A 27,227-nucleotide genomic window follows, 5' to 3' on the forward strand; every position below is an offset into this window, starting at 1 on the left:
TAACCCGCGACTCTGGTAATTAAAAAATATCTGTTTTATTATAGGTTGACTTGTCATCACCTTAGTACCAGTCCACAAGGACACAACACATTAAAGTTCAACAAGTGCTTTCATGAAAACATCCTCTTTTTTTTTTCAGGTGAGGAGCCTGGAAATCAGAGAAGTCATGCTTCTTGTCCCAAGTCACATGGCTACTAAGGGTCAGGATAGAGATCAGTACTCATGTTTCTCCTGCCTCTTAAACCTATCACTCATAAGTCACTACACATGCATTCACATACACACATGTGCACACGTGCACACACACAAACACACAGAGTATAGCTCAGCTTGGCATAGTCAATCAAATACTAAGCTTTGACTCTGGAAGACCTGATTTCAAATTCTGCCTTTAACACTTGTTACCTGTGTTAATCCTTATTAAATCACTTAACATTTCTAGGTCCCAGTTTCTTCTTCTATAAAATGAAGGGGCTGGACTTAATGATTCTAAGGTCCTAGCTCAAGATTTATGACTCTCTACCACATGACCTTTCCAAACACAATTACCATCAACTCTGCCCCATTCAAGCAAATAACTTGAGCAGCTCTTACTCCTTAGGTAGCAGATTCTAACTTCCAACTGTCTTTATACCTGTGATTCAAATCACCCCAGTACTCAATTAAAAGTCAAAAAAATAGGCTGGAAAAGAATAAACAAACAAATAAAAATCCTGACCATAGAAAATTACTATGGTTACAGGTTCAAAGCAAACTCAGAAAAAGACAATGAAGTCAAAACAGCTACATGCAAAATGTCAAAGAAAAATGTGAATTGTGTGCAAACACAAAATGTATTCCTAGAAGAGCTCAAAAATATTTTAGAAATCAAATAAGAGAGTTAGAGAGAAAATTAGGAAAAGAAATGAGAGTGATACAAGAAAAATATGAAAAAAGAGTCAACACTTGATAAAAGAGGCACAAAATAATACTGAAGAAAATAAAATCTTAAAAGAACAAAATTAGCCAAGTGGTAAAAGGGGGGGGGGGAATACACTAAACAGAAGAACTCATTAAAATGTAGAATTGATCAAATTTAAAAAGAGGTACAAAAGTGCACTGAAGAAAATAATTCCTTAAAAATTAGAATTGGGCAAATTGAAGGTAATGACTCTATGGGGTATCAAGAAACAATCAAACAAAATCAAAAGAATGAAAAGAAAATAGAAGAGAATGTTAAATGCCTTATTGGAAAAACAATTTGCATGGAAAATAGATCAAGGAGAAATACTATATGAATTATTGAACTACCTGCATGAGAAAAAAACAGAGCCTAGACATCATATTTCAAGAAATCATCAAGGAAAATTGCCCTGATATACTAGAACGAAGCAGTAAAATAGAAATGAAAAGAATTCCCTGATTACGTCCTGAAAAAGATCACAAAATAAAAACTCCAAGGAATATTATAGTCAAATTTCAGAGCTCCCAGGTCAAGAAGGAAATATTTCAAGAAGCCAGAAAGAAACAATTCAAATATCATGTAGCCACACACAGTCAGGCTCACACAAGATCTAGTGCCTTTTACATTAAGAGATCACAGGGCTTGGGATATGATATTCCAGAAGGCAAGAGAGCTAGGATTACAACCAAGAATAACCTACCAAGCAAAAGTGAATATGATGCTTCAAAAGCAAGGAACTGGTCATAGTACCAGGGCCAGGATTAGTGTTAGCACCAGTGGCTATATGGTAATAAAGTCCCTTCCTGGGTAATGACCAGAGTACAGAGTATGAGAGCAGTGACCACACCTCTCCTTAGATCATACGACCTTGGAAGCACTGAAAACCTACAGACAACTCCCCACCCCGAGCTAACTGAAAATAACAGGAAGAAAGGTCTGAAGCTTCAGACAGTGTCATCTCCACCCTGGGAGCAGACTCCAAATTTAATATAAAGTTAAAAGTCAAGAAATAGGCTGGAAAAATGAGCAAACAAACAAAAAGAAAAGAACGTGACCTCAGAAAGTTCCTGTGGTGGTAGGGAAGATAAAGACACAAACTCAGAAGATGACAACAAAGTAAAAGAGCTACATGCAAAGCCTCAAAGAAAAAGTGAATTGGTCACAGGTCCAAAAAGAATTCCTGAAAGAGTTCAAAAAGTGATTTTTTTTAAAGAGAGATGCAGGAAAAATTGAGAAAAGAAATGAAAGTGATGCAAGAAAATTATTTTTAAAAAAGATTCAACAATTTGGTAAAGGAGGCACAAAAATGAAGATAAGAACACCTAAAAAATGGGCCAAATGGTAAAAGAGGCACAAAAATACACTGAAGAGATGATTGTCTTAAAAAGCAGAATGGGGGGGGAGGCAGCTTAGATGGCACAGTGGATAGAGCACTGGCCCTGGAGTCAGGGGGACCTAAGTTCAAATCCAGCCTCACACACATGATACTCACTAGCTGTGTGACCCTGGGCAAGTCACTTAACCTCAACTGCCTTGCAAAAACAAAAGAAAAAAAAAAGCAGAATTGGTCAAATGGGGATAAAAGAGTGCAAAAACTCACTGAAAGAGAAATAATTCCTAAAAAATTAGAATCAGGCTAGTGGAAGCTAATGACTTCATGAGATACCAAGAAACAGTAAAAGAAACTCAAAATAATGGGAAAAAAAGAAAATGTGAAAATCTCATTGGAAAAACAACTGACCTGTAAAATAGATCCAAGAGAGATAAAGTAAAAATTATTGGACTACATGAAAAGCAAGATTAAAAAAAAAGCCTAGACATCAGAGTGCAAGAAATTATCAAGGAAAACTGCCCTGATATCCAAAAACCAGAGGGTGAGACAGAAATTGAAAGAATCCATTGATCACTTCCTGAAAGAGATTCCAAAATGAAAACTCCCAAGAATATCATTACCAAATTCCAGACCTCTCATGTCAAGGAAAGAAAATATCAAGCAGCCAGAAAGAAACAATTCAAATATTGTGGAGCCAAAGTTAGGATCACCCAAAATTTAGCAACTTCCACATTAAGGGACTGGAGAAATTAGAATGTGATATTCCAGAAAGTGTAGGAGCCAGGATTACAACCAAGAATAATCTACCCAGCAAAATGAAGTATAATCCTTCAGGAGTGGGAAGTGGGGTGGGGAATAGACATTTAATAAATTAAGAACTTTCAAGCATTCCTGATAAAGAAACCAAAGCTGAATAGAAAACTTGACTTTCAAAGACAAGACTCAAGAGAAGAATAGAAAATTAAATATGAAAGAGAAATCATGAGGGAATCAATAAAGTTAAACTGTGTGCACTTATATGGGAAGACGATAGTTATAACTCCTAAGAAGTTTACCATTATTTGGGCAGTTAAAAGAAGTACACATAGACAGAGGGCATGGGCATAAGTTGGCTATGAAGGGATGATTTAAAAAAAATTAAGGGGTGAGAAACAGGGATACACTGAGACAATGGGAAAGGGAGAGGAAGAATAGAGTAAATTATCTCATAAAAGAGGTACAAAAGGAAGAGTTTTTGCAATGGAGTAGAAGAAAAAGGGTGGGCAATGCCTAAATTTTGCTCTTATTGGAATTAGCTTTAAAAGAGTATAGCAGAAAATTTGGAACACAAAATTTGAAAAAAAAAGAATATTAAAAATGGTTTTAAATGTAATTGGAAAAAATAACATTAAATAAGATTTTTAAAAGAGAGTACAGCATACATATTCAGTTAGGCATAGAAATATATCTTAACATACAGGGAAGAAGGATGAAAAAGGGATAAGAGAAGGGGAAAGAGTCTGAATAAATGGAAAGTGAATTAAGGGAGGTAGTGGTCAGATGCAAAACAGACTTTTGAGAAGGGACAGGGTAGCAAGAGAGAGAAGGATAAAGAAGAGGAAAATATGATGGAGGGGAATACACAGTTAATAATCATAACTGAATGGAAATGGGATTCCAAAAAATGGAAGCAGAGAACTGAATGGATTAAAAAAAAAAGAATCCAATGATATATTGTTCACAAGGGAGACATATATACAGGAAGAATAAGGGACTGGGGCAAAATCTATTACATTTTAGTCTAGGTAGCCATCTTGATGTCAGACAAAGTAAAAGCACAAAGATAACTAATAAAAAGAGATAAGCAGAGAAACTATGGTTCCTAAAAGGTACCATACATAATGAATTGATATAAAAACTAAACATATATGCACCAAATGTCATAGCATCCAAATTCTTAAAGGAAAAGAAAGTGGGAAATATATAGGAAAGCTATACTAGTGGAGGATTTCAACTTTCCCCTCTCAAAACTAGATAAATCAAACCATAAAAAAACAAGAAAGAAGTTAGGGAAATGAATATATTTTTTTAAAAGTTAGCTATGATAGACCTCTGGAGAAAATTGAATGGGAATACAAAGATGTATACATTTTTTCTCAGCTATCCATGGCACCATCACAAAAAATAACCATGTATTAGGGCATAAAAACCTCACAACTAAATGCAGAAAAACAGAAATATTAAATGCATCCTTTCAGATCATAATGCAATAACATTATATTCAATAAAGTGCCATGGAGACATAGATCAAAAATTAATTGGAAGCTAAGTAATCTAATCCTAAAAGAATGAGTCAGTCAAACAACAAATCCCAGAAATAACAAATAATTCCATTGAAGAGAATGACAACAATGAGACAATATACCCAAATTTTTGGGATGCAGCCAAAGCAGTACTTAGGGGAAAATTTATATCTCTAAATATGTATATCAATAAAATAGAGAAAGAGCAGCTCAATAAATTAGGCATGGAACTTTAAAAAAATAGAAAAACAAATTTTAAATCTACAATTAAACACCAGATTAGAAACCCTAAAAATCAAAGGAGAATTAATAAAATTGAAAGCAGGAAAACCATTGAACTAATAAATAAAACTAAAGGCTGGTTTTCTGAGGAAAAACACTAAAATAGATAAAGTTGAATAATTTGATTTAAAAAGAAAGAAAGAAAAAAGGAAGGAAGGAGGGAAGGAACGAAGGAACGAAGGAACAGAGGAATGAAGGAACGAAGGAAAAAAGAGAAAAAAAAACAGATTACCAGTATCAAAAGTGAAAAGGTGAATTCACCACCAAGGAAGAGGGGGATTAAGGCAATTATTAGGAGCTATTTTGCCCAATTTTATGCCAATAAATCTGACAATCTAAATGAAATGATTAATAGTTACAAAAAGATAAATTGCCCAGATTAACAGAAGAGTAAAGAGAATATTTAAATAACTCTGTCTTAAAAAGAAATTGAACAAGCCATAAATGAGCTTCCTAAGAAAAAATCCCCAGGACCAAATCCATTCACAAGTGAATTCTACCAAGCATTTAAAGAAAAATTAGTTCCAATATTATGTAAACTATTAGGAAAAATACTCAAATAAGGAGTCCCTCCAAATTCCTTTTATGACACAAATATGGTGCTAAAACATAAACCAAGAAGAGCAAAAACAGAGCAGGAAAACTACAGACCAATTTCCCCTAATAAATACTGATTCATTTTTTAAAATAAAACACTAGCAAGAAAATTCCAACAATATATCACAAAGAATATACACTATGACCAGGTGGGATTTATGCCAGGAATGCAGCCTGGTTCAGTATCTAGGAAAACCATCAGCATAACTGATTATATCAATAACAAAAATCATATGATTACCTCAATAGATGCAGGGAAAGCTTTTGACAAAATACAACACTCACTCCTTTTAAAACACCAGACATCATAGTATTAAATAGAGTTTTCCTTAAAATGATAAGGAGTATCTATCTAAAACTGTCAACATTATCTGTAATGGGAATAAGCGAGAAACCTTCCTCATGAGTGATGAAATGACATCCATTATCAGAATTATTATTCAACGTTATATTAGAAATTCTAACTAAAGCAGTAAGACAAGAAAAAGAAATTAAAGGAATAAAAATACACAATGAGGAAACAAAATCATCACCCTTTGCAGATGATATGATGGTATACTTAGAGAACACTAGGAAATCAACTAAAAAACTAGTGGAAAAAATCAACCACTTTAGCAAAGTTGCAGGATATGATATAAACCCACATATATCACCAACATTTCTATATATTACCAACAAATCCAGCGGAAAGAGATAGAAAAAGAAATTACATTTAAAATAACTGCAGACTATATAAAATACTTGAGACTCTACTTGCCAAGACAAACCCAGGAACAATATGAACACAATTGCAAAACACTTTTTATACAAATAAAATCAGATCTAAACAACTGGAGAAATATTAATTGCTCATGGGTAGGACAAGCCAATATAACAAAAATGACAATTCTATATAAGTTCATTTATTTGTTCAGTACCATACCAAAGTACCAAAAATATTTTAGGGAGCCAGAAAAAAAATAATAACACAATTCATCTAGAAGAACAAAAAAAATCAATAATATCAAGGAAATTAATGAAAATATGTGAAGGAATTGACCCAGCAGTACCAGATTTCAAACTATATTACAAAATAGTAATCTTCAAAACAATCTGGTATTGTCTAAGAAGTAGAGTGGTAGATCAGTGACATAGAGTAAGTACACAATACACAGTAGTAAATGACCATAGTAATCTAGTGTTCGATAAATACAAAGATCCAAGCTTTGGGGAAAAGAAATCACTATTTGACAAAAATTTCTGGGAAAACTAGAAAGCAGCTTGGCAGAAAATAGATCAATATCTCATACCTTATATAAGGTTAAGGTCAAAATGTGTAGACATAAGAGGTAATATCATAAGCAAACTGGGGGGGGCATAGAACATTTATTTGTCAGATCTATGGATAAGGGAAGAATTTATGACCAAGCAGATATAGAGAGGTAAATTACAGGATGTAAAATAGATAATTTTACTACATTAAAATTGAAAAGGTTTTTTACACACACACACACATACCAATACAGCCAATAGCAGAAGGAAAGCAAAAAAGGGGATGATTGCAGCAAGTTTCTCTGATAACGGCATCATTTTGAGAAAAATAAATTTAAAAAGAAATTTATGAATTAGAACCAACAAAGCAATTTTTAAAAAACATTTTATTTTTTCAATTACATGTAAAAATTATTTTAACATTCATTTTTTTTTCAATTGAGTTCAAAATCCTCTCCCTCCCTCCTCCTCATTGAGAAAGCAAGCAATTCCATATGGGTTATGCACTTTCAGTCATGCAAAACATATTTCCATATTAGTCATGCTATGAAAGAAAACATAGATGTAGAAAGAAGAGAAGAAGGAGAAGAAGGAGAAGGAAGAGAAGGAGGAGGAGAAGAAGGAGAAGAAGGCAAAGAAGGAGATGAAGGAGAAGGAGGAGGAGGAGGAGGAGGTGGAGGAGGAGGAGGAGGAGGAAGAAGAAGAAGAAGAAGAAGAAGAAGAAGAAGAAGAAGAAGAAGAAGAAGAAGAAGAAGAAGAAGAAGAAGAAGAAGAAGAAGAAGAAGAAGAAAGAGGAGGAGGAGGTAATAAAAAATATCTTCGATCTGCATTCAGGCTCCAACAGTTTTTTTCTCTGGAGATGGACAGTATCTTTCATCATAAGTCCTTAAGAATTGTCTTGGATCATTGTAATGCTGAAAGTAGCTAAATTGTTCACAGTTGATCATCATACAATATTGCTGTTACTATGTACAATGTTCTCCTAGTTCTACTCACTTCACTTTGTGTCAGTTTGTGTAAATCTAGGGTTTTCTGAAAGCATCCTTCTTGTCATTTCTTATAGCACAATAGTGTTCCATTACATTCATATACCATGACTTGTTCAGTCATTCTCTAACTGATGGGCATCCCCTCAATTTCTAATTCTTTACCACCACAAAAAGAGCTGCCATAAATAGTTTTGTACATATAGGTGCTGCTCATTTTTTAAAAATCTCTTTGGGATACAGACCTAATAGTGGTATAGCTAGGTCAAAGGCTACATATAGTTTTATAGCTCTTTGGGCATAGTTTCAAATTGTTCTTCAGAATAGTTAAATCAGTCTACAATTACAGTGCATCAGTGTCCCTATTATCCCCATCCTCTCCAATATTTGTCATTTTTTTCTCTTCTTTCATATTAGTCAATCTGACAGGTGTGAGGTGGTATCTCAGATTTGTTTTAATTTGCATTTCTTTAATCAATAGTGATTTAGAGCATTAGAAAAGTAGTCCTTAATCTTGGGTTTGTAAGGGATCTGTGACCTTTGACATTCCTCTGAATTTTATTTTATGCATTTAAAAACATCATTGTGAGAAGGGTTCCATAGATTTTACTGGCCTGACAAAGGAGTCCATGATAGAGAAAGGTAAGAATTCCTCCATTAGCGAAACTCTTCTAAAGCTTAATTAATTGCCCCTGTATTATGCAATTTCTATAGGAACCTCATATCCCATTGTTCAGTTACTTATGATTTCCATTTCTTGGTCCAGTTCCTAACCAATGCAATCAGCTACCCTCTTTTTGACAGTGAGCAAAAAGAATGATGCTTATGTACTCTTAGTCCAGAATCTGAACCTGTGGTTAAACACCAGGATCTAATTGTTGAGTAGCATGGAAAACTGTAATTATGAAAAGACCTCCAAGCAAAGTAGATTTCAAAGCAAACAATTTTTGAACCACGGTAATGAAGAGATGTGAGAGCCTGGAGAGCCCTTGTGTTTCTACCAAGTAATGTGACCTGAGAGTAAAACAGGGACTTCTAAAATCCTCAAGAGCAATTCTGCTGATCGTGAATTACAGTCACAATGGGAGACCTGGGAGGGACCTTAAGGGTCATCGAATCCAACACCTTCATTTCATAGATAGGGAAATTGAGGCACAGAAAAAGGGAACTGGACTAAGGTAATTAATTAAAGGTAAGAGCAAATATAAGAGCTAGAAATTGAAATCCAGGTCTCCTAAAACCAAATATAGTGTTTATATATCCAATTCAAGATAACATACATTCATCAAATCCATACTATGTACAAAGTATTGTACTAGGTAATAAGGTCACAAAGACAAATCAGAAACATATCACCTGTTCTTGAGGCAGCCAAGTAGTATGTCGAAAAGACTGCTAGATGGAGAGTCAGGACATCCTGAGTTCAAATCTGACCTCAGGTATTTACTAGCTGTGAAGCCCTGGGCAAGCCACTTGTCTGCTTCAGTTTCCTCATCTGTTCAGTCATTTTTCAGTTGTGTCTGACTCTTCATGATGCCATTTGGGGCTTCCTTGGCAAAAATACTGGAGTGGTTTGTCATTTACTTTTCCAGTTCATTTTACAGGTGAAGAAACTGAAGCAAACAGGGTGACATGACTGGCCCAGAGTCACATAGCTAGTCAATATCTGAGGCTAGATTTGAACTCAGGAAGATGAGTCTTCCTGACTTACACTAGCATTCTATCCACTGTGCCACCTAGCTGCCCTAAAATGAAAATAATAACATCTTCCCAGGGTTGTTGTAAGGGACAAATAAAAGGATATTTTAAGTGCTTTGCAAATATTCAAAATGCGTTATTATTATTATTATTATTATTATTAATCATTGTATATGACAGTTCTCCATAAATTTTAGAAACACAAAGGCATAGTGGACAAAATCACTGGATTTGGAGTTAGAGGACCTTATTTTGAACCCTAGCTCTCTTTCTTGTTTGATATGGGACTTGGGCAAACCACTTTACCACTATATGCCTCAGTTTCCTCATCGGTAAAATGAGGGGAGTGAGACTAAATGACCTCAAAGCTATTTTTCAGTTCTAAGTCTATGATCTTAGCCTTACCTTCATGATAAAGGGATAAACTTCATTTAACTCCTCATCCACCCATAACTCAGAAATTCAAAGACAAATGTTCACTTTCTTTTGGCCTCTAGGCCTCATCAATAGTGGCTGGAGGAAATCAAATTCAACATTACATTCTCTTTACACATCCAATAATTATTGAAGAATTGCAATCACAAAACGGTTGATTTTCAACTCTGTGCCTCCCTTACTCAAACACTAATATTTCTAGTCTGTGAAAGAGACAGACATAAATAGGGGGAACTCTCTAGAACAGGAAAACAGTTTTGAATTAAACTATTTAAAATAATAATAATGTAAACTAATTAAAGATTATTATTCTCTTTTTAAGGGTTTTGAACTTGAAACAAATATAGGAGATGGACACTGGACCTGTATTTCATTGATGTAGAGCACTGATCCTCAGACTCTTTGTTCTCAGTATCCCTTTATACTCTTAAAAGTTATTGAGGTCTCACCAGAGAGCTTTTGTTTATGTAGGTCATATCTACTAATACTTACTATATTACAAATTAAAACATCTTTGTATTACTTTAAAAATAATTTTGACTTTGTTGAACTCCTGAAAGGGTTTATTAGGTACCCAGGGATTGTTGGAAGACTCTAACAGGAACTGAGAGAATTCTTGGGTAAAGAAACTACCTTTATCAATACACATAGCTACCTTCTTGCAACTTATAATAGTAAGAGGGTAGATGATACCTTGGACAGAGAGCAGGACCTTGAGTCTGAAAGACCTGAGGTCAAATCCAATGTGTGACTCTCAGAAAGTTAATTAAACTCTGTCTGACTCAATTTCCTCATCTATAAAAGGAAGATAACACCTACCAAAGTTGTTATGAAGATAAAATGAGATAATGTTTGTAAAGCATTTTGTAAATTACATATGCTATATAAATGCTAGCTAGGTATTGGAGTTGCTTAAGGCAACAAGAGGTTGTGACTTATCCAGGGATCACACAGTCAGTATGTAACAGAGTCAGAGTTTAAATCCAGAGTTTGTTCCTAATTTTCAGGCCAGCTTCATATATGGTATAAGGAAGCCAGGTGGTGCAGTGGATAGAGTGTTGGGCCGGGAATCAAGAACACCAGAATTCAAATCCAGCCTCAGACATTTAGTAGCTTTGTGACCCTGGGCAAGCCACTTAACCCTGTTTGCCTCAGTTTTCTCATCTATAAAATGAGCTGGAAAAAATGACAAATCACTCTAGTATCTTTGCCAAGAAAGCCCCAAATAGGGTCAAAAAGAATCAGACACCACTGAAAAAAGGACTAAACAGCAACAATTATATACAGTATATCACGCTGCCTGCCATGATGGTAGAAGAGTCAAGTGGAAATTCTAGCCAAATGGAATATTACAAAGTTAATGAGAATTATCATTGAGATGAGAATTAACCGTGTGACCCATATAAACAAATTTAAATAAATATACAAGACCACGTGGATTGTTTAGCTATCGTCTACCTTCTTGAAAGAGTTGTATGATTATGGTTTCATTAGACTACATATCCCAAACTGTCAAAGACTGCAAAGACCCTCTAATACAACCCTCTAATTTCATAAATGAGGAAACTGAGGCCATAAAGACCAGGTGACTTAGAATCACAGATGCATAGTTTGAAGGGACCTCAAAGGTCATGTACTTTGTCTGGTTCTCTTATTTTACAGATGAAAAAATAGAGGCACAGGGAGATTTGGTGATTTGGAATTAGACAGAGAAAGAGTTATAAGAGATCTCAGAAACCTTCTATCCCAACCTCCTCATCTTACAGTTGAGGAAACTAAGACCAGAAAGATTGATTTATATCCACAGATTTACATTTTGAAGGCACCTGTGAGGCCATATAGCACAACTCCCTCATTTTACAGATTAAGAAACTAAAGCAAGAGAAATTATAAGATTTAGAATCATAGGTATAGAACCCAGAAGTAATCTAGTACAAGCTCCTTGGTTTATAGATGATAACATTAAAATTATTGAGAAATTAACTGAGATTAGGAGGTAGGATTTGAGCCCATGTCTTTTTAACCCCTGGGGCCAACACTTCTTTCACATTCGTGAAGGAAAAACCTTAACAAGAATGAGTATTAGAATTCTAAAGGGTCATTTTAAAAACCATGTTCAAGGGACAAAATTAACTGGGATAATATTTATTTACCAATATAGTAGAAGCCAGAGGGAGAATATCATTTACTAGATCAAGATTCACAATCCATGCAACTACTATAAAAAGCAAGGTTAACCTGTTATCAGACATTATGTACTTAAATTATACATGACCTGATTAACTTACACTCTGTTGACAAGCATGTTACACGTCCTTGAAAATTTACCTGGTTGATTTTCACAGTTTATGATAGTTTTTTTTTCCTTTTTTTCAGGAACTAAATATACTCTGGCTCATTGGCTTATGCTATATAATTTGTAGAATAGATTTTTCCACTAAGAGATCTCCCTAGTAAACTTATTCTGTCAGAACAAACTACCTTTGTCATTCTCCCTAGAAAGCATTCCAATCCATCCCCCATGTCTCTGATTTCCAGAAAGTTTTAGATTTAGTCCTCTTTAAATGGATATACAAATGCACACAAGGAAACTAGTCATTTACATTATTTGGTACAACAACGTGACAATTCTGAGTCCAAAAACATCATTTGAGCTGTTGCCTCACAGTTTCTTTGAGGATCTATTTCCCTATAGCACCAAAAAAGTATCCTATAAAAGTGACAAAAGTCTAATTCCCAGTAATTTATCATAATCATATTTTGGCATGCTCTTTTTATTGACATCTCGATATGGGATGACTGCCAAGATTCAGCGTCTTTTTTTTTATTATTATTTCAGTGACTTAGCAATGGAAGACAGTCTTGAAAATTCTTTTTAAAGGGAACACCTGATGTCATTCCGTGGTCTGTTCCCAGTAGGGAAGTCGTAAAGCAGGTTGTGCTGGCATATGTTGTCTCACTGTGTGTCCCTCTGCTCAAATCATGCTGCTAACTGTTGTAAACAAAGGGAAGCTTTCTTCTGATATTTTGTCTCTTCTTTTTCTGTGAAATAGTTCATGGAGTAAAATCAAATCCATATGAATCTCATGAGCTTTAGATAATCAGGTTAATCACTCTACTAGCACATTTCTATTTTAACAGCCTATAAATTAAGAGTTTTCTACTATTATTTGGCTATAGCCTCTCTCCCAAGGTTGCTTGCTATGATCATCCTAAAATAAAATCTTTATGATTCTAAAGTATAAAAAAAAAAACATAAAAACATCCCACTCAATTTTCAAGAAAGGAGGAGAAATAGAGTAGGCCCATTACTGCTCAAACAACGCTTGTCAAAGACCCATCTCGAACACATTTGGGAAAGTAGTTAAGCTGCCAGGTTTCCAATTATCACAGGAATGGGAAGAAAGACAGTCAACAAAAAACACAGACTTTTCAGGGCAGTTAATGGACAAGATGATTCACTGTTCTAATATGGCAAGATAAAATAGAAAGCCAATGGCTGAGACAACAAATGGAATCCAAAGACTGGAAACTCATACTGTCCAGAAAAAGCAAGTGTTTTCTCATAATTCTGAACATAATAGGCTGCCATAAAACTTAGGAAGATCCCATTTTAGAGCACAGACCTCACCTAATCTAGACAGAAACATGTGGAACTCCATGACAATCTAGGATGCTAAGCCTGGAAAGAATTCATAACAGTCTTCTTTGTTACAAGTAGCAGTCATGAGAATTTTCCTCGGGTATCATAGCTACCTATATAAAATAGAGATATATAGAGAATTTAGGCATTGTAAAACAAAAGATATCAATAGAATTTATATTTAAAGCAAAAATAATAATTAAGAAGACCAACAACACATTTGAAGAGAAAAAAATAGTATATATTTGCTCATCTATAATGATGGCATTACCTATGGATAGTGCTTTATAGTTTTTGAAGTGCTTTCACATAGGAGGCCTCCCACAGTGCTCATAGTACACTATGTAATGAAATGTGTAAATTATTGTGGATTGATTGATATACCATTATCATCACCATTATAGCTGACATTTTTATATTATTTTAAGGTTTGCATTTGCATATATTCTCTCATTTGACCTTCACAAAACCCCCTATGAGACAGATGTTTCTAATATTATCATTTTCAGGTAAGAAAAGTAAAGCTCAGATGGGTTAGATGATTTGGCTGAGGCTATACACTTGGAACACATATGAAGTAGATTTCAAACCCAAGTCTCCCTGACTCCCAGCCCAAAACTTTATCAGCTACACCATCCTCACAGATCTCCCTTGAGTAAGGCCAGGGGGTGACACTGAAAAGAGGATTGTGTCTTGAGTTAGAGGGCCTGGTTTCCAATTCCCCTCTGATACTTTCTAAAGATGAGATGTTGGACAGGTCACTTAACCTCCCTGAGTCTCAGCTTCCCCACCTGTAAAATTAAAAGGTTAACCTAGTTGACCTCTGAGGTCCCTTCTACCTCTAGATACGTGATCCTCTGACCCCAAAGTGAATCACTTAACCTGCTTGGCCCTCAGTTTCCTCATTTCTAAAGTGAAGAGTTTGGACTAAATGGCCACTGGGGTCCATTACAGCTTTAGAACTCTGACCCCGATTCCATCTTACAAAAGACAAAAGTGCCTTTCTACGAAGCTAAAGGATTTTCCAAAGTTCTCACAGCTGGTGATCAGCCTATAAATTAGTCAGTTTCCTTTTCCACCATACCATGCACACATAACGAGGTTACCATGCAGTCTTTTTCTAAGTCATTTTCAAATTTCAGTTTCATTAAATATATTCTCAGGATCTCCCCTCTCCTACAAAGAGGGGTGATTGGAGAGAAGATGAGAAACAGCAGTGTATAAAGAAAGAACTATAGAACAACATCGAACTATTCCCCCAGAACATACAAGCTCTATGATTCTGGGTAAATCCCTTAACCTGTCAGGACCCCAAGAAACCCTCTTAACTTGGTAAATTGCAGAGCAGGTATAGATCTGTGCTGGCAAAAGGTGCTTCCTCATGGGGAGCTCTCCATGGTGATGAAAGCACAACAGGTCGATCATAAAAAGAAACAAGATCCTCAATGCTCTCATATCAACATCATCCCTCTCTTCTTTTTTTTCTTCCATACTCTACCATTGTGCCTTGTATTCTACACATCATTGTTGGAAAAACAAGCATTGAGAAATTAAGTTGATTTTCACTATTTCTCTTCTGAATAAACTGTCCCCATCAATTAATTTAATGCATAAATTATTTTATTAATCAAATTCTTAATATATCTAGGCATCCTTATCCAAGTTTTATGTTTCTACTTTTTTATTCTTCAGGCTAAAGTATCTCAACTACAGAGTTCTGAATCATTCATGAAGTCATCTTTTTTTTTTTTAACTTTTCATCATGGCTCCACCTTTCTGTACCTTCCAAATGCGTAGGATCATCAAATCAGAGATACAGAAGTAGAAAAGACTTTAGAGGTCATTAGGTCCAATCCATTCAATTTACAGATGAGGAAGCTGAGGCACAGAAACGTTGGGTGACTTGTCTAGGGTCACACAGCTAAGGAGGGTCTGAATTGCCATTTAAACTCCTCTTCTTGAGTCCAAACTCAGTCTCCCTCTCCATTATACCACATTGCCTTACCCTGTTCTTAGCTTGGAACTGAGAAGGAAAGTTTCAAAGGAAAAAAAATTCTTCAACTTCTGGAAATACTTTCCATTTTCTCAAGAGCATCATTTATAATATAACATTGATGTGCATTTGTGGAGGGATAGATGAGGACAAACTGAGCATTAGCCTTACTTTACAGTTCTTGAAAAGTGGAAAGTCACCCTAGTAAGTTTATAAGGAATTTACATACTCACATTGACCAAGACAAAGGAGAACAAGCTGACAAAACCAGAGAAACTCCAAAGCCAGATTTTTAAAATATATTTTCCAAAGTATATGCCAAGGTATCTTTCAAAGAATCAGAACCTCAAACAACCAGAACTCTAACCAGAATTATTTCCCTCCCCTGACCTTTCTCTTAATCCTAAAGATGCTAAAGTAAGAAAGCAATCTGCTATCAATCATTCTGTTAGGAAGTCACAGGGGACATCTTGGATTCAGTATATATTCAGCCTTCTACATCTAAGTATCTACCTTCTCTACTGAGCACTGAAATCCAAGCTAATGGCCTTACAGAATGGCAAAGCCTTCAATTATCAAAGAAAGGTTCAGTTGTGTTCACTATGTTATTAAGGCCCCAAAATAGAGTTTTAGAAAGATTTTCAATAACAAGGGATGAAATTTAAAAAATTTCCAAAGTTTCAGTTAAACAGGAATGCCATTTAATTGAAAAACCCCATTCCTTGAGTTTGTCTGTTAATTGAGATGTTCCCAGTCCTCGCTTATCTTTTTAATGCTATTATTTAATGCTATTATCTCTTACTGTATAATTTCTAAATATGGAACAATTGAAAAATCATTCAGGTTAAAATCAGAAAACATTCCTTCTATTCTTAGCCTCTGCTACTGGCTAGCTGTGTAATCATAGGCAATTCACTTCTTCTCTCTGGGCCTCAGTTCCTAATCTATGAAATTAATAGGTTAGATTAGATGATGGCTAAATTTCCTTCTAGCTGCAAAATAGTGAATATCACTGTCAGTTCAAGCAACATGTAAATATCAGAGCTATGAGGCTTGAAGTCAAGAAGATCTTGGTTCAAATCTCACTTCTGATATTAGCTATACAAACTTGAGCAAGACATTTAAACCTTAATGTGCCTCAGTTTCCATAAGTGTAAAATGAGAATGGGGGACTAGATGACCTCTACGGTCTCTTGCACCTCTAAATCTACAACCTATAATAACTATCTAGAAAAAGCACTGATTGTGAATTCCTGGGATCAACTCTGACTTCTGACACTTACTGCCTATGTATTCTTGTGCAAAGCACTTTGCCATCCTAGATCTGAGTTTTCACATTTATACATCTATAAAATATGCAGATTGGATGTCCACAGTCATATACATAGAACACAGTATGTACGTAGACACATATACATGCATGTACATGTACACAAATTCAGGTTTATAACTTAAGGGTCATAAATCTAGAGCTGGAAGAAGTTTCTTTCAGAGGCAAATGGTGCCTAACTCATCTTACAAATGTAGAAACAGTGAGTCAAAGAGGTTATATGATTTGTTCAAGATCACCAAGGTAGGAAATGGTAGTCTTCTGCCCTAAAGGTACCACAAGTGAAAAAAAGTAGATATATGTGTGTGTGTTTTACATATATACACATACATATATATATACATATGTATGTATGTATATACCCATAAACACATATATTTTATATATGTGTATATGTATGTTTGCATATATATGTGTGTGTGTGTGTGTATATATATATGTATGTATGTATGTATTTGAGAAACAAACAACTAGGGGCAGCTAGGTGGTGCAGTAGATAGAGCACCAGCCCTGGGCAAGTCACTTAACCCCAATTGCCTCACCAAAAGCAAATAAAACAAAACAAAACAAAAAAACTAAAAAAAGGTTTAACTTGTGTATCGTGAAGACAAAAAGTTTACTATAAGCAAACTGAGAGAGCAAGGGATAGTTTACCTATCAGATCTATGGAGAACAGAAGAATTCATGACCAAACAAGAGATAGAGAACATTGTGAAAAGCAAAATGGATAACTTTTATTACATTAAATTGAAAAGTTTTTGAACAAACAAAACCAATGCAATTAAGATTAGAAGGAAGGTAGAAAATTGGGAAAGAATTTTTACAACAGTTTCTCTGATAAGGTCCTCATTTCTAAAATATATAGAGAATAAAGTCACATTTATAAGAATACAAGTCATTTCCCAATTGATAAATGGTCAAAGGATATGAACAGGCAGTTCTCAGATGAAGAAATTGAAGCCATCTATAGTCATATGAAAAAATGCTCTAAATCACTATTGATTAGAGAAATACAAATCAAAACAGCTCTGAGGTACCACATCACACCTATCAGATTGGCCAACATGACAAAACAAAAAAATGATAAATGTTGGAGAAGATGTGGGAAAATTGGAACACTAATGCATTTTTGTTTGAGTTGTGAAATGATCCAACCATTTTGGAGAGCAATTTGGAACTATACCCAAAGGGCTATAAAAATGTGCATACCCTTTGACCCAGCAATAGCACTTCTAGGGCTATATCCCAAAGAGATCATACAAATGAGAAAAGGACCCACATGTACAAAAATATTCATAGCAGCCCTTTTTGTGTTGGCAAAAAATTGTAAATTGACAGGATGCCCATCAATTGGGGAATGGCTGAGCAAGTTATGGTGTATGAATGTAATGGAATACCATTGTGCTATAAGAAATGATGAACATGCTGACTTCAGAAAAACCTGGAACGACTTGTATGATCTGATACTGAGTGAAGTGAGCAGAATGAAGAGAACGTTGTACACAATAACAGCCACGTTGTGTGATGACTAATATTGATAAACGTAACCATTCCCAGCAATACAAGGATCTAAGACATCTCCAAAGGCCTCATGATGGAAAATGCTATCCACATCCAAAGAAAAAACTATGGAATTTGAATGCAGATCGAAGCATACTATTTGCTATTTTTTTCTCTTCTGTTGAGTTTTGTTTCCTCTTTCTGGTGGTTCCTCCTATTGGTTCTAATTCTTACTTACAACATCATTAATGTGAAAATATATTTAATAGGAATGTATATGTATAGCCTATATCAGATTGTGTGCCATCTTGTGGAGGGTGGTGGGGAGGAAGGGGGAGAAAAATTTTAAACTCAAAAACATATGGAAGTGATTGTTGATAAATCAAAATAAATTAATAAAAAAGACAAAAAAGGGCAACTTTCTCCTTAATAGAAAGTTTTTGGTGGTATTGTAATTTTGATTATTCTCCACACTCGTTCTTCAAAGCATAAATATGGACCACAAAAATAAAGCAATCCACCCTTCCTGTGAATTCTACATATGCTTTTCAAAGTTTCTAAAGTGGATATACAACTGTTCGCTTGATTTTTTCCATGAATTTTTATTTAGTCAAACCCTTACTCTGAGAGCACTTGTTGGAAAATTCAGTACAATCATCCATCTCGATTTCCCAGCTCTTGAGTTATTTTAAATTACAGACGCTTACCCAATACTAGTTCATTCGAAACTGCAATGTTTAGATGGGCCAAGATATAGACAAGATTTGAAGTCCTATTTCAAAGATTCGATTTTCTTATTCCATCAAGCAGGACCAAATGAGATGGAGCTTCACCTATGTAATTCTACTTAATCTAATTTGGAATTGAAACTCATGTAAAGCAATAGGCAAAACAAGTGATGTCCCATTAAGAAACAGAGACAATTTGTGTCTTCTTAGAGACAGTAAGCCATGTTTAAAACTTAATCACTAGCAAACAGTTTGTGGTCTGACCGGTTTCAAGTTACTAAATCAATAAATAGCATTTATTAAGTTCCTACTAAGGGCGAGGCACTATGCGAGGTTATAGAGATATGAAAACAAAAATGCTGTCTATTATATGTAAAGTATTATGCAAGATACAAAAGCATGTCCCTGTCCTCATGAAGTCTATAGACTATTAGGAGAGTAACTCATTAACATAGATATAAAATTCATGTGCCACCCAAGCACATTACACTGTTACAAAACAGAACACTTCCAACCACATTACGTACTATGAAAACAAAACCTTCTAGGCAGGTCGCTATTACAATGTAGTGGGTCATTAATAAGTGCCCATATGTTTAGGAATAGATCTTTGCCAGCAGGAAAAATATTTAAGGAAATAAGTCAACCATATCAAGGAAGGAGATGAAGATTTATGTTCGATTTTAAATGGGTGAGTTCAAATAGCAAATAGTATGGAATGCATCCCCCAAGAAAAAAAGGGGAAGCAAACAGAACACAATAATTCTCAGTCTATTGGGATTTTAAGACACTGTTTTGTGTCAAGGCCCTAATCAGCTGCTTATGAAAATAAAAGAACAAATGGTAAAATGTCTAACTTCTCAATGAGAATCTATTTGTAAAAGCTTCTCTGCATCCCCCCACCATCTGTGATATGAAGAGTATTAGTTTCCCAGCAGACTTCCCCAAATTTCATTTGAAAACACTACTTACATACAGACAAGTACAATATCAGAAATGCTATTATTTCTAAAACATACATAATTTTGATTGTATGTAGTGATAGGAAAAGTGTATTCTAGCTGCCTTTCTTATCCTTAATATAGAAATTCTAAGTTGTGTATATATATGTGTGTATGTTTAGACTACTAGCAGTTTATAACTTATGGAAATGTGCAACATTTCAAAAATCCAAAGTTTTACTCAGTAGCTGGGAAATTAGGGATCACAATAAGTGCAGGTACTACTTTTAGTTACCCACATGCAATATAATATTGTGTATGTATGTATGTGTGCATGTATACATATTGTTGTTGTTTGTCCTTTGTTCTCATCTGGGTAAGTGGCAAGATATAGGTCAGGATGACTAAAGATGGCCCCCGTGTATACATGTACTTAACTTACATGTTATATTTATAGATAGTTGAAAGTTCTCAGTGTGTGTGTGCGTGTGTGTGTGTGTATGCGCGCGCGCGCATATATACCCTAAGAAATGTAACAACTTAATTAAATTTTAGGTAGAAAACAGCCTCCAATTAGACTTGAATCATCATGCCGGAGATGTCACTGTAGAACAAACATTATTCTTCTTTGCACAGCACACATACTTCATTACTGAACTTTGGATTCACCTTGTAAATAGCAAATCGCAGCAGGGGGAGTAATTGTTTTGAAAATACTGTGGAAAATATAAAAGGAAGCAAGAAACCAAACTAAGAGTAGCTCTTAATGGAAATTCTGAATCCTGCTAAGCAATGAGTATTAATTATAACTTGGCTGAAGTCAACAAAGTCCACACGGATCGTTAGGGTCACTACAGTACGCAAATCTGTTGCACAGACTTTTAGATCATAATTTGTACCTCACGAGCAATACCACACAATGAAATGATATGACCTCAGCATTAGCAATTATTATTATACTTTAAGGAGATATGTGGGAGCAGCTAGGTAGATAGTATGGATAGAGTGTCGGGTTGGACTCAAGAAGACTCCTCTTTCTGAGTTCAAATCTAGCCTCAGAAACTTACTAATTGTGTGCCTGGTCAATTCACTTTACCCTGTTTGCGTCAGTTTCCTCATTTGTAAAATGAGCTGGAGAAGGTAATGGCAAAACACTCCAGTACCTTTGCTAAGAAAACTCCAAAAGAGGTCATACAGAGCTGGACACAACTGAAAAAAAAAGCAACTGAAAAATAACAACAACAAGTCTACCAAGACATACCATCGTATATAGCTGGACCACTAAATAATAAGAAGTAAATAATTAGTAGTCTCTGTCCCTAATAGCACAGAGATCTTCTCATTTGATCCTCAAGAGGAACACAAGGTAGCAGTCAAATAATCAATCAAAACTCATCTGCTATATATTTCCTCCGTGCTAGGAATTGTGTTAAATTCTGGAGATGGGAAGAAAGGCAAAAATAGTTCCTGCTTTTAAGGAGCTTATATTTTCCTGGGGGGGGGTGCAGGGGGAGACAACATGTAAATATATTAGGTCTGTATGAGATATTTACAGATAGGAGGGAGACACAGAGGAGAAGGCATTAGAAGGTGGGAAATCTGGGAAAGGCCTCCTGCAAAAGAGAAGATTTGAGCTGATATTTAAAGGAGGCCAGTGAAATTAAGAAGGGGTCGTGAGGTAGAATATTTTAGTTCCATCTTACATACGAAGAAATTGAGGCTCAGGCGGTTGCTCTGAGTCTACCAGCTAGCGAATGCCTAAGCCCAGACTAAAATCCACGTCTCCCACCTTCTGATACAGTATGCTTAGACGGCACTCTAATAACTTGCTTTTGAGGTCTGGTGCTGAGCAACAGACAGAGACAGCACATCTTTGAGTCAGGATGACATAGTTTCAAATCCTGCTGTTGACACATGCTGACTGTGGGGCCATAGGCAAGGCACTTAACTTGTCATTGTTCTACACGACTATTACCTAGAAGAGATGGTGATCTGCACTGGTAGAGGGAATTTCTTCACTGGTGAAATCACAAATTCAGAACAATATAAATAAAAAAATCTGCCCCATGCTTTTTTTTTTATTCAATCCTGATGATTCCCAAAATTATCACCATCTTTAATATTAAAAAATCCCTATGAATAGATTTCCTCAGTGGTGTGCTCCTTATAGCAATCTTTGAAGGCTGTGAATTCCTCATTCCTAACCCTTTCCAAGAAGGTCTCATTCTAGTGGAGGTAGGGAACCTGCAGCCTCAAGGCCACAAGTGGCCCTTTAGGTCCTCAAATGTGGCCCTTTGACTGAATCGAAACGTCCTCTTAATAAAAGAATTAGTTCTGTGAAGTTTGGATTCAGTCAAAGGACCACACAGGTTCCCAATCCTTGCAACACCTCATCATGGTGTGCTGGTGATAGCAGTTCTCAAAGGCTAAATCAACAGGTCATACTCTGGGACACCTTATTAAGCTAGAAGACCAGCCTACCTAAGTTCAAAGATGCTCATTACCAGAAGATTAAGTCACCAAGTGTTTTCTTTAGCCCTAACAGAACATCAAGGCTATATATTAAAATGTAAAGGGATTGCAATATTCGTTGGTATAGTCAGTCAACAAACATTTATTAAATATTTGCTATATAGGGAGTATCCATACCACAAATTCATAGATATTCCAAATATTGGACTGAAAAAGAAACACCCAACAATATACATCAAGTTAAGCTGCATACCCATCCCTCCAAATCAAACTCAAGGAGTAAGCTCCTTGAGGACAAATTTAATTTATTTGCTTTGTTTCTCCAGCATCTAGGACAGCGCCTAGCACGTAGTAGGTGATTAATAAATACTTGTTAAATGGAGTGTTCAAGGTAGTTGCTAAACCACATCTAGAAGCAAACAACCTCTATTTTCCATTTTTAAACAATCTATGTTTGGTATATGCAGCCTCACCTATTAGGCTTGAAGGAGTCTAGGGACCTGGGTTGTTCTGAAATGCCCTCCTTTCTCATTTCTGTCTCCTGACTTCCCCAGCTCCTTTCAAGTTCCAGCTAAAATCAAATCCTGTACAAGATGTCCTTCTCTGGCTCCTTTAATTCTAATGTCTTCTTTCTGTTGATTATTCATTATTTATCCCATATATGGTTTGTTTGTACATAAGTGTTTGATGTCTCTTGCATTAGATCATAGCAGGGACTGTTTTTGCCTTTCTTCGTATCCTCTGTATTTAGCACAGGGCCTGGAATATAGTAGGCATCTTATAAATGCTTTTTGACTGATTGGGTTCAAATGAAGTTTCTGGCCAGTGCTAGCTGTGTACTCCTGGAAAATTTGCTGAATCTCCTCTTGCCTCCAGAGTCTCTAGGGCAAGAGTTCTTAACCTGGAGTTCACAGACACTGAAGGAATTCAGTGGACAGATTGGGGGGGGGCATGAAATTGAATGAGGGAAAACAATTACATCTTTATTTTGATATAATCAATTTCCTTTATAATCCTGTGTATTCCATTTTATGAATTTATGAACATTATTCTGAGAAGAGTTCCATGGGTTTCACCTGACTGCCAAAGGGTACCACACTATAGAAAAGATTAAGAACTCCCTCCCTAGAAATTATGCACCAAGACACAAAGGGTTTGAGATTTGCCTGAATTTGAATTACCTGTGCTGAGGAGATCACAGTTCCATAAGGTATATTTATATTCAAGTTAAGGTTACCATAATTAGAACAACTGAGCTACACAACACAGGACAAAAGATGGTATGAAAGCCCAAGGGAGAATAAACTTCCCCTGAGATTGTAAGGAAAGGCACAAAGAGAAATGTGTAGCAATTTGATAGATGGGCAGTTGACCCAGCATCACACAGCTAAGTGCCCAAGGTAGCCAGTTGCCCTCAGCAGAACTCAATGTACCCCCCAGAACAATGTCCTAGGAAAGGAATTCTGGTGCGGGGTGGTGCAGCACACAGGCATCAAAAAAAGATTAATTGATTACACCAACTGAAGGTTCCACTTCATCCAGAGCACATGAAGGCTATCCCAAATCAAGTTTGCAGCTGAGAATCAGAGGTTCAAAAACCCCAGGCAACCAGAAATTTTCAACTAACCAAATGAAATCTGAAACATTAACCCAGATACACACACGCAGTCATTTCCAGGCCTGGCCCCAAGGACACACACGTGAGCCTGACTGGTCGGGATGTCTATTCTGAAGGTAAAAGTGAAGCCGCAATTCCTTAGGGATAGAAAGGGAAATATTTGCGACTCTAATGCCAGTTAGAATGCACTTTCAAATCACTCCTTGAGAAGCAAGGTGTCATAAAGCCAGCAGCGCAACCTGGTGGGTTTAGTTGAAAGTAATTAAAAATCATGTGGAGAGAAAGCTGCCGCTTGATTCCTAACTGGACCCAAGCAGTCACCTGCTGATCCTTTCGCTGCCCCTACCAACCCCGAATGCAAAAGCCCTAGAAAGGACGAGTGACTTTTTTTTTTTTTTGGGAGGGAGAGAGAGAGAGAGAGAGAGAGAGAGAGAGAGAGAGTCAACGGGTTATTCTGCGCTCAGTGCAACTTCACGGGGCTCCCCGGGCTCCAAAGGGAGGCAAGGGGCACTGGGACGTGACTTGGTCAGAGCTGGACTGGATCTGAGGCTGTCGCCCTGGCAGAGCGCCCCAACTCGGAGGGCACCCAACCTTCCGCCGCTGGCCCTCGCGGAGCTACCAGGGCCACCCTTCAGCTTCACCCATCAGGAGCTCCATGCCCTCTCTGGCGCCCACGCTAGCTCCCTGCCAGGCAGCTTGTCCTCCTCTCTTCCTCTTGGGGCAGCAGAGCCGGGTGGTGCCCGCCACAAGAGCGGGCTTCAACAGACCAGCGCCCCGCACGCCCCCCTCCGCTACTAAGATGCTAGCGAGCATGTAAGGAGTCCGGAGCACAGCCAGCCCCACCACCCCGGGACCCCCTTTAGGACCCCCAGCTTACCGTGCCGGGGCTGAGGCTGCTTGGGGGCCCCCTGCAGCTTGTCCCGTCTACCGCCCAGCGAGCCCTTCATCCTCCGAGATGCTGCTCCCCTGCCCCCTGGCCCCGCCATGAGGGAGCGGCGGCCGCCCGGTGCCCGGGCACAAGCACACGTCCGTCCACTGGCTGGCTCACAAGCTGGGAGAAGGGTTGAGAGCGGGGGTGGCAGAGGCGGCGGCAGCAGTCAAAGGGGTCGGTGAGGCAGGCGCCGCTCGCTTGCTTGTTCTCTGCCTCTCTCTCCTTCTCCGGCTCGCTCCCTCTCTCCCGGGCTGCTCTCGGGCAGGCGGGCAGCCGAGAAGTGGTCCGGGCGGCGGTCCCGCCTCCTCTCCGGCCGGCAGCCGCGCTTCTGCCACTCAGGCTGGGGCTGCCTCCCTGCCGGACCGGGACCCGGGTCTGGCGGGGCGGTGCGCTCCCTCCCTTACTCTCGGCCGCCTCCCCCGCGCTGTCAGGGGCTGGGGCCAGGTGGCATCCAGGGCATCTCTCCTCCCCTGCCCTTGGCACCTTGCTCTTTGATGCCACGGCAAGAGAAGAACGGGTGGATGCTGCAAGGGGAAGGTAGAAATGAAAAGCAGAGAGCCCACGAAGAAATCGCCTTAGACGGAGTGACTCAGGGGTGGCAGGGAGGTGGGGGAAGGGGAGAAATGATGTGTGCCAGCAGCCAGGAGACGAAGTATTAACGAGAAGCCCCGTGCCCTCACACCGCTCCCCAGTGAGCACTGCTTCGGGGGCCTCATCTTCCTACTTTGGATTTAGTAGTTCCTTTTCTGTAGAGTTTGGACCCCATCATAACACAAACACACACACACACACTTACACACACGTTCACACAGTGCTCCACCTCTTAAGACACCCCTGTTCAGTTATCCTTCGAAGACTTCACTCAGAGACCTTGAAGCTCAGGAAGAGCATCCCTGGGCCCCAAACCCTAAAAGGACTGGGTATCGTTTAGTCAAACCTGCCCACCCACCCAGACTCCCACAATCTTCATTTTTCAGATGAGGCAACTTGAGGTAAAACCACTTGCCCAAGGTCACAGACCTAGTGAACATAACAGAACCAGGAGAGCAAGCTTGGCATGATGGAGTGAGCATGTCCTTTGAAGTCAGACCACCAAGCACCAATAACTCAACTCTGGCACCTCCATAACCTTGATCAAATTACCAAAACTTTCTTGGATTCAGTTTACTCATTTGTAAAATCAAGAAGGGGTGAAATAAATGGCCTTCAACAGCCCTTCAAGCTCAAAATGCATGATCCCATAGAACTCTTCATTCATCCAACATTTAAACACCTACTGTGTGTAGAACACTATGTTAGACACTGAGGCAAATAGAGGGTTTAGGTAAGACAAGGGACCCTAGCATCTTGGAGCATACACACAACACACAGTTACATCTACCTTGATGCTTTTCTAGCTCACCTTCCTCCCATAAGCCACTCACCTCCTGCCTCCACCTGACTGCCAACAAGCACAAACCAGGAAACAGTAGACCTCTTCTACAGCACTAATGACTTGGGTCCTAGACAAAGCTGTCACAATCTAGCGAGGAGAGCCTCAGCAAAACCATTTCTCCACTCTGGGCATCATTTTACTGAACCGTCAAATGGAAATACTCACACATAAAATGTTGTCAGGGGAAAAAAATGAGGTTAAGTAGTGGAAAGATGCTGGGGCTCTGGCCCCAGAGCATCAGGGTTCAAATCCCACCTTTTATGTTTACAAGCTGTGTCACATTGGGCAAATCTCTAATTTCCTCAGCCTTGATTTCTTCACCTATAAAAACGAGGGGGTTGAATGACCTGGCTTCTGAGAAGGTCTCTTCCGGTGCTAGCTATTTGATGCTGGGGTGTTTGTATATTGTCTTCCCCATTAGAATGTAATCTTCTTAAAGATAAGGACTGTTTTGCGTTTCTTTGTATCCCCAGGGTTTAGCACAATGCCTGATACATCGTAAGTACTTTTTTTTTTCTTAACTGACTGCCTGATAGGATCTTATGTGGAGACACTAACAATTATGAAGAAATATGCAAATGTAGTGTATCTAGTTATTATGATCATTTAATACCCATTAGACCCAAAACTTTAGCAAGTTTTGTTATTATATTTCTGATATAACCACATCCTCTGTCTTTTAAAGAGGTGACCTTAAAACCTCTGGTATTAATCTACCTATCAAAATATGGAGGAGACCTTCCCTTTCTCAGTAGAAAATTTCAGATATTAGGGTAGAGATGAAAAATGAGATCAGGAACTGGAATACCTTCTCCTACCAGAGTCTGGT

The 27,227-nt window shown here is 37.6% G+C and overlaps 1 protein-coding gene across 1 annotated transcript in view; it reads right to left on the bottom strand.

Annotated features, from left to right (window-relative positions):
• ZNF385D (zinc finger protein 385D) overlaps window positions 1–25,018 on the bottom strand; it is a 968,814-nt gene extending 943,796 nt beyond the window's left edge. Inside the window, exon 1 of the mRNA XM_027872398.1 lies at window positions 24,910–25,018. Within this exon, the coding sequence (XP_027728199.1) occupies window positions 24,910–25,018 (109 nt within the window). The remainder of the gene's footprint in view (window positions 1–24,909) is intronic.
• Between the last annotated feature and the right edge of the window lie 2,209 nt (window positions 25,019–27,227).

Source organism: Vombatus ursinus, unplaced genomic scaffold (assembly GCF_900497805.2).
Source record: "Vombatus ursinus unplaced genomic scaffold, bare-nosed wombat genome assembly UNPS02014799.1, whole genome shotgun sequence".
Lineage (NCBI taxonomy): Eukaryota > Metazoa > Chordata > Mammalia > Diprotodontia > Vombatidae > Vombatus > Vombatus ursinus.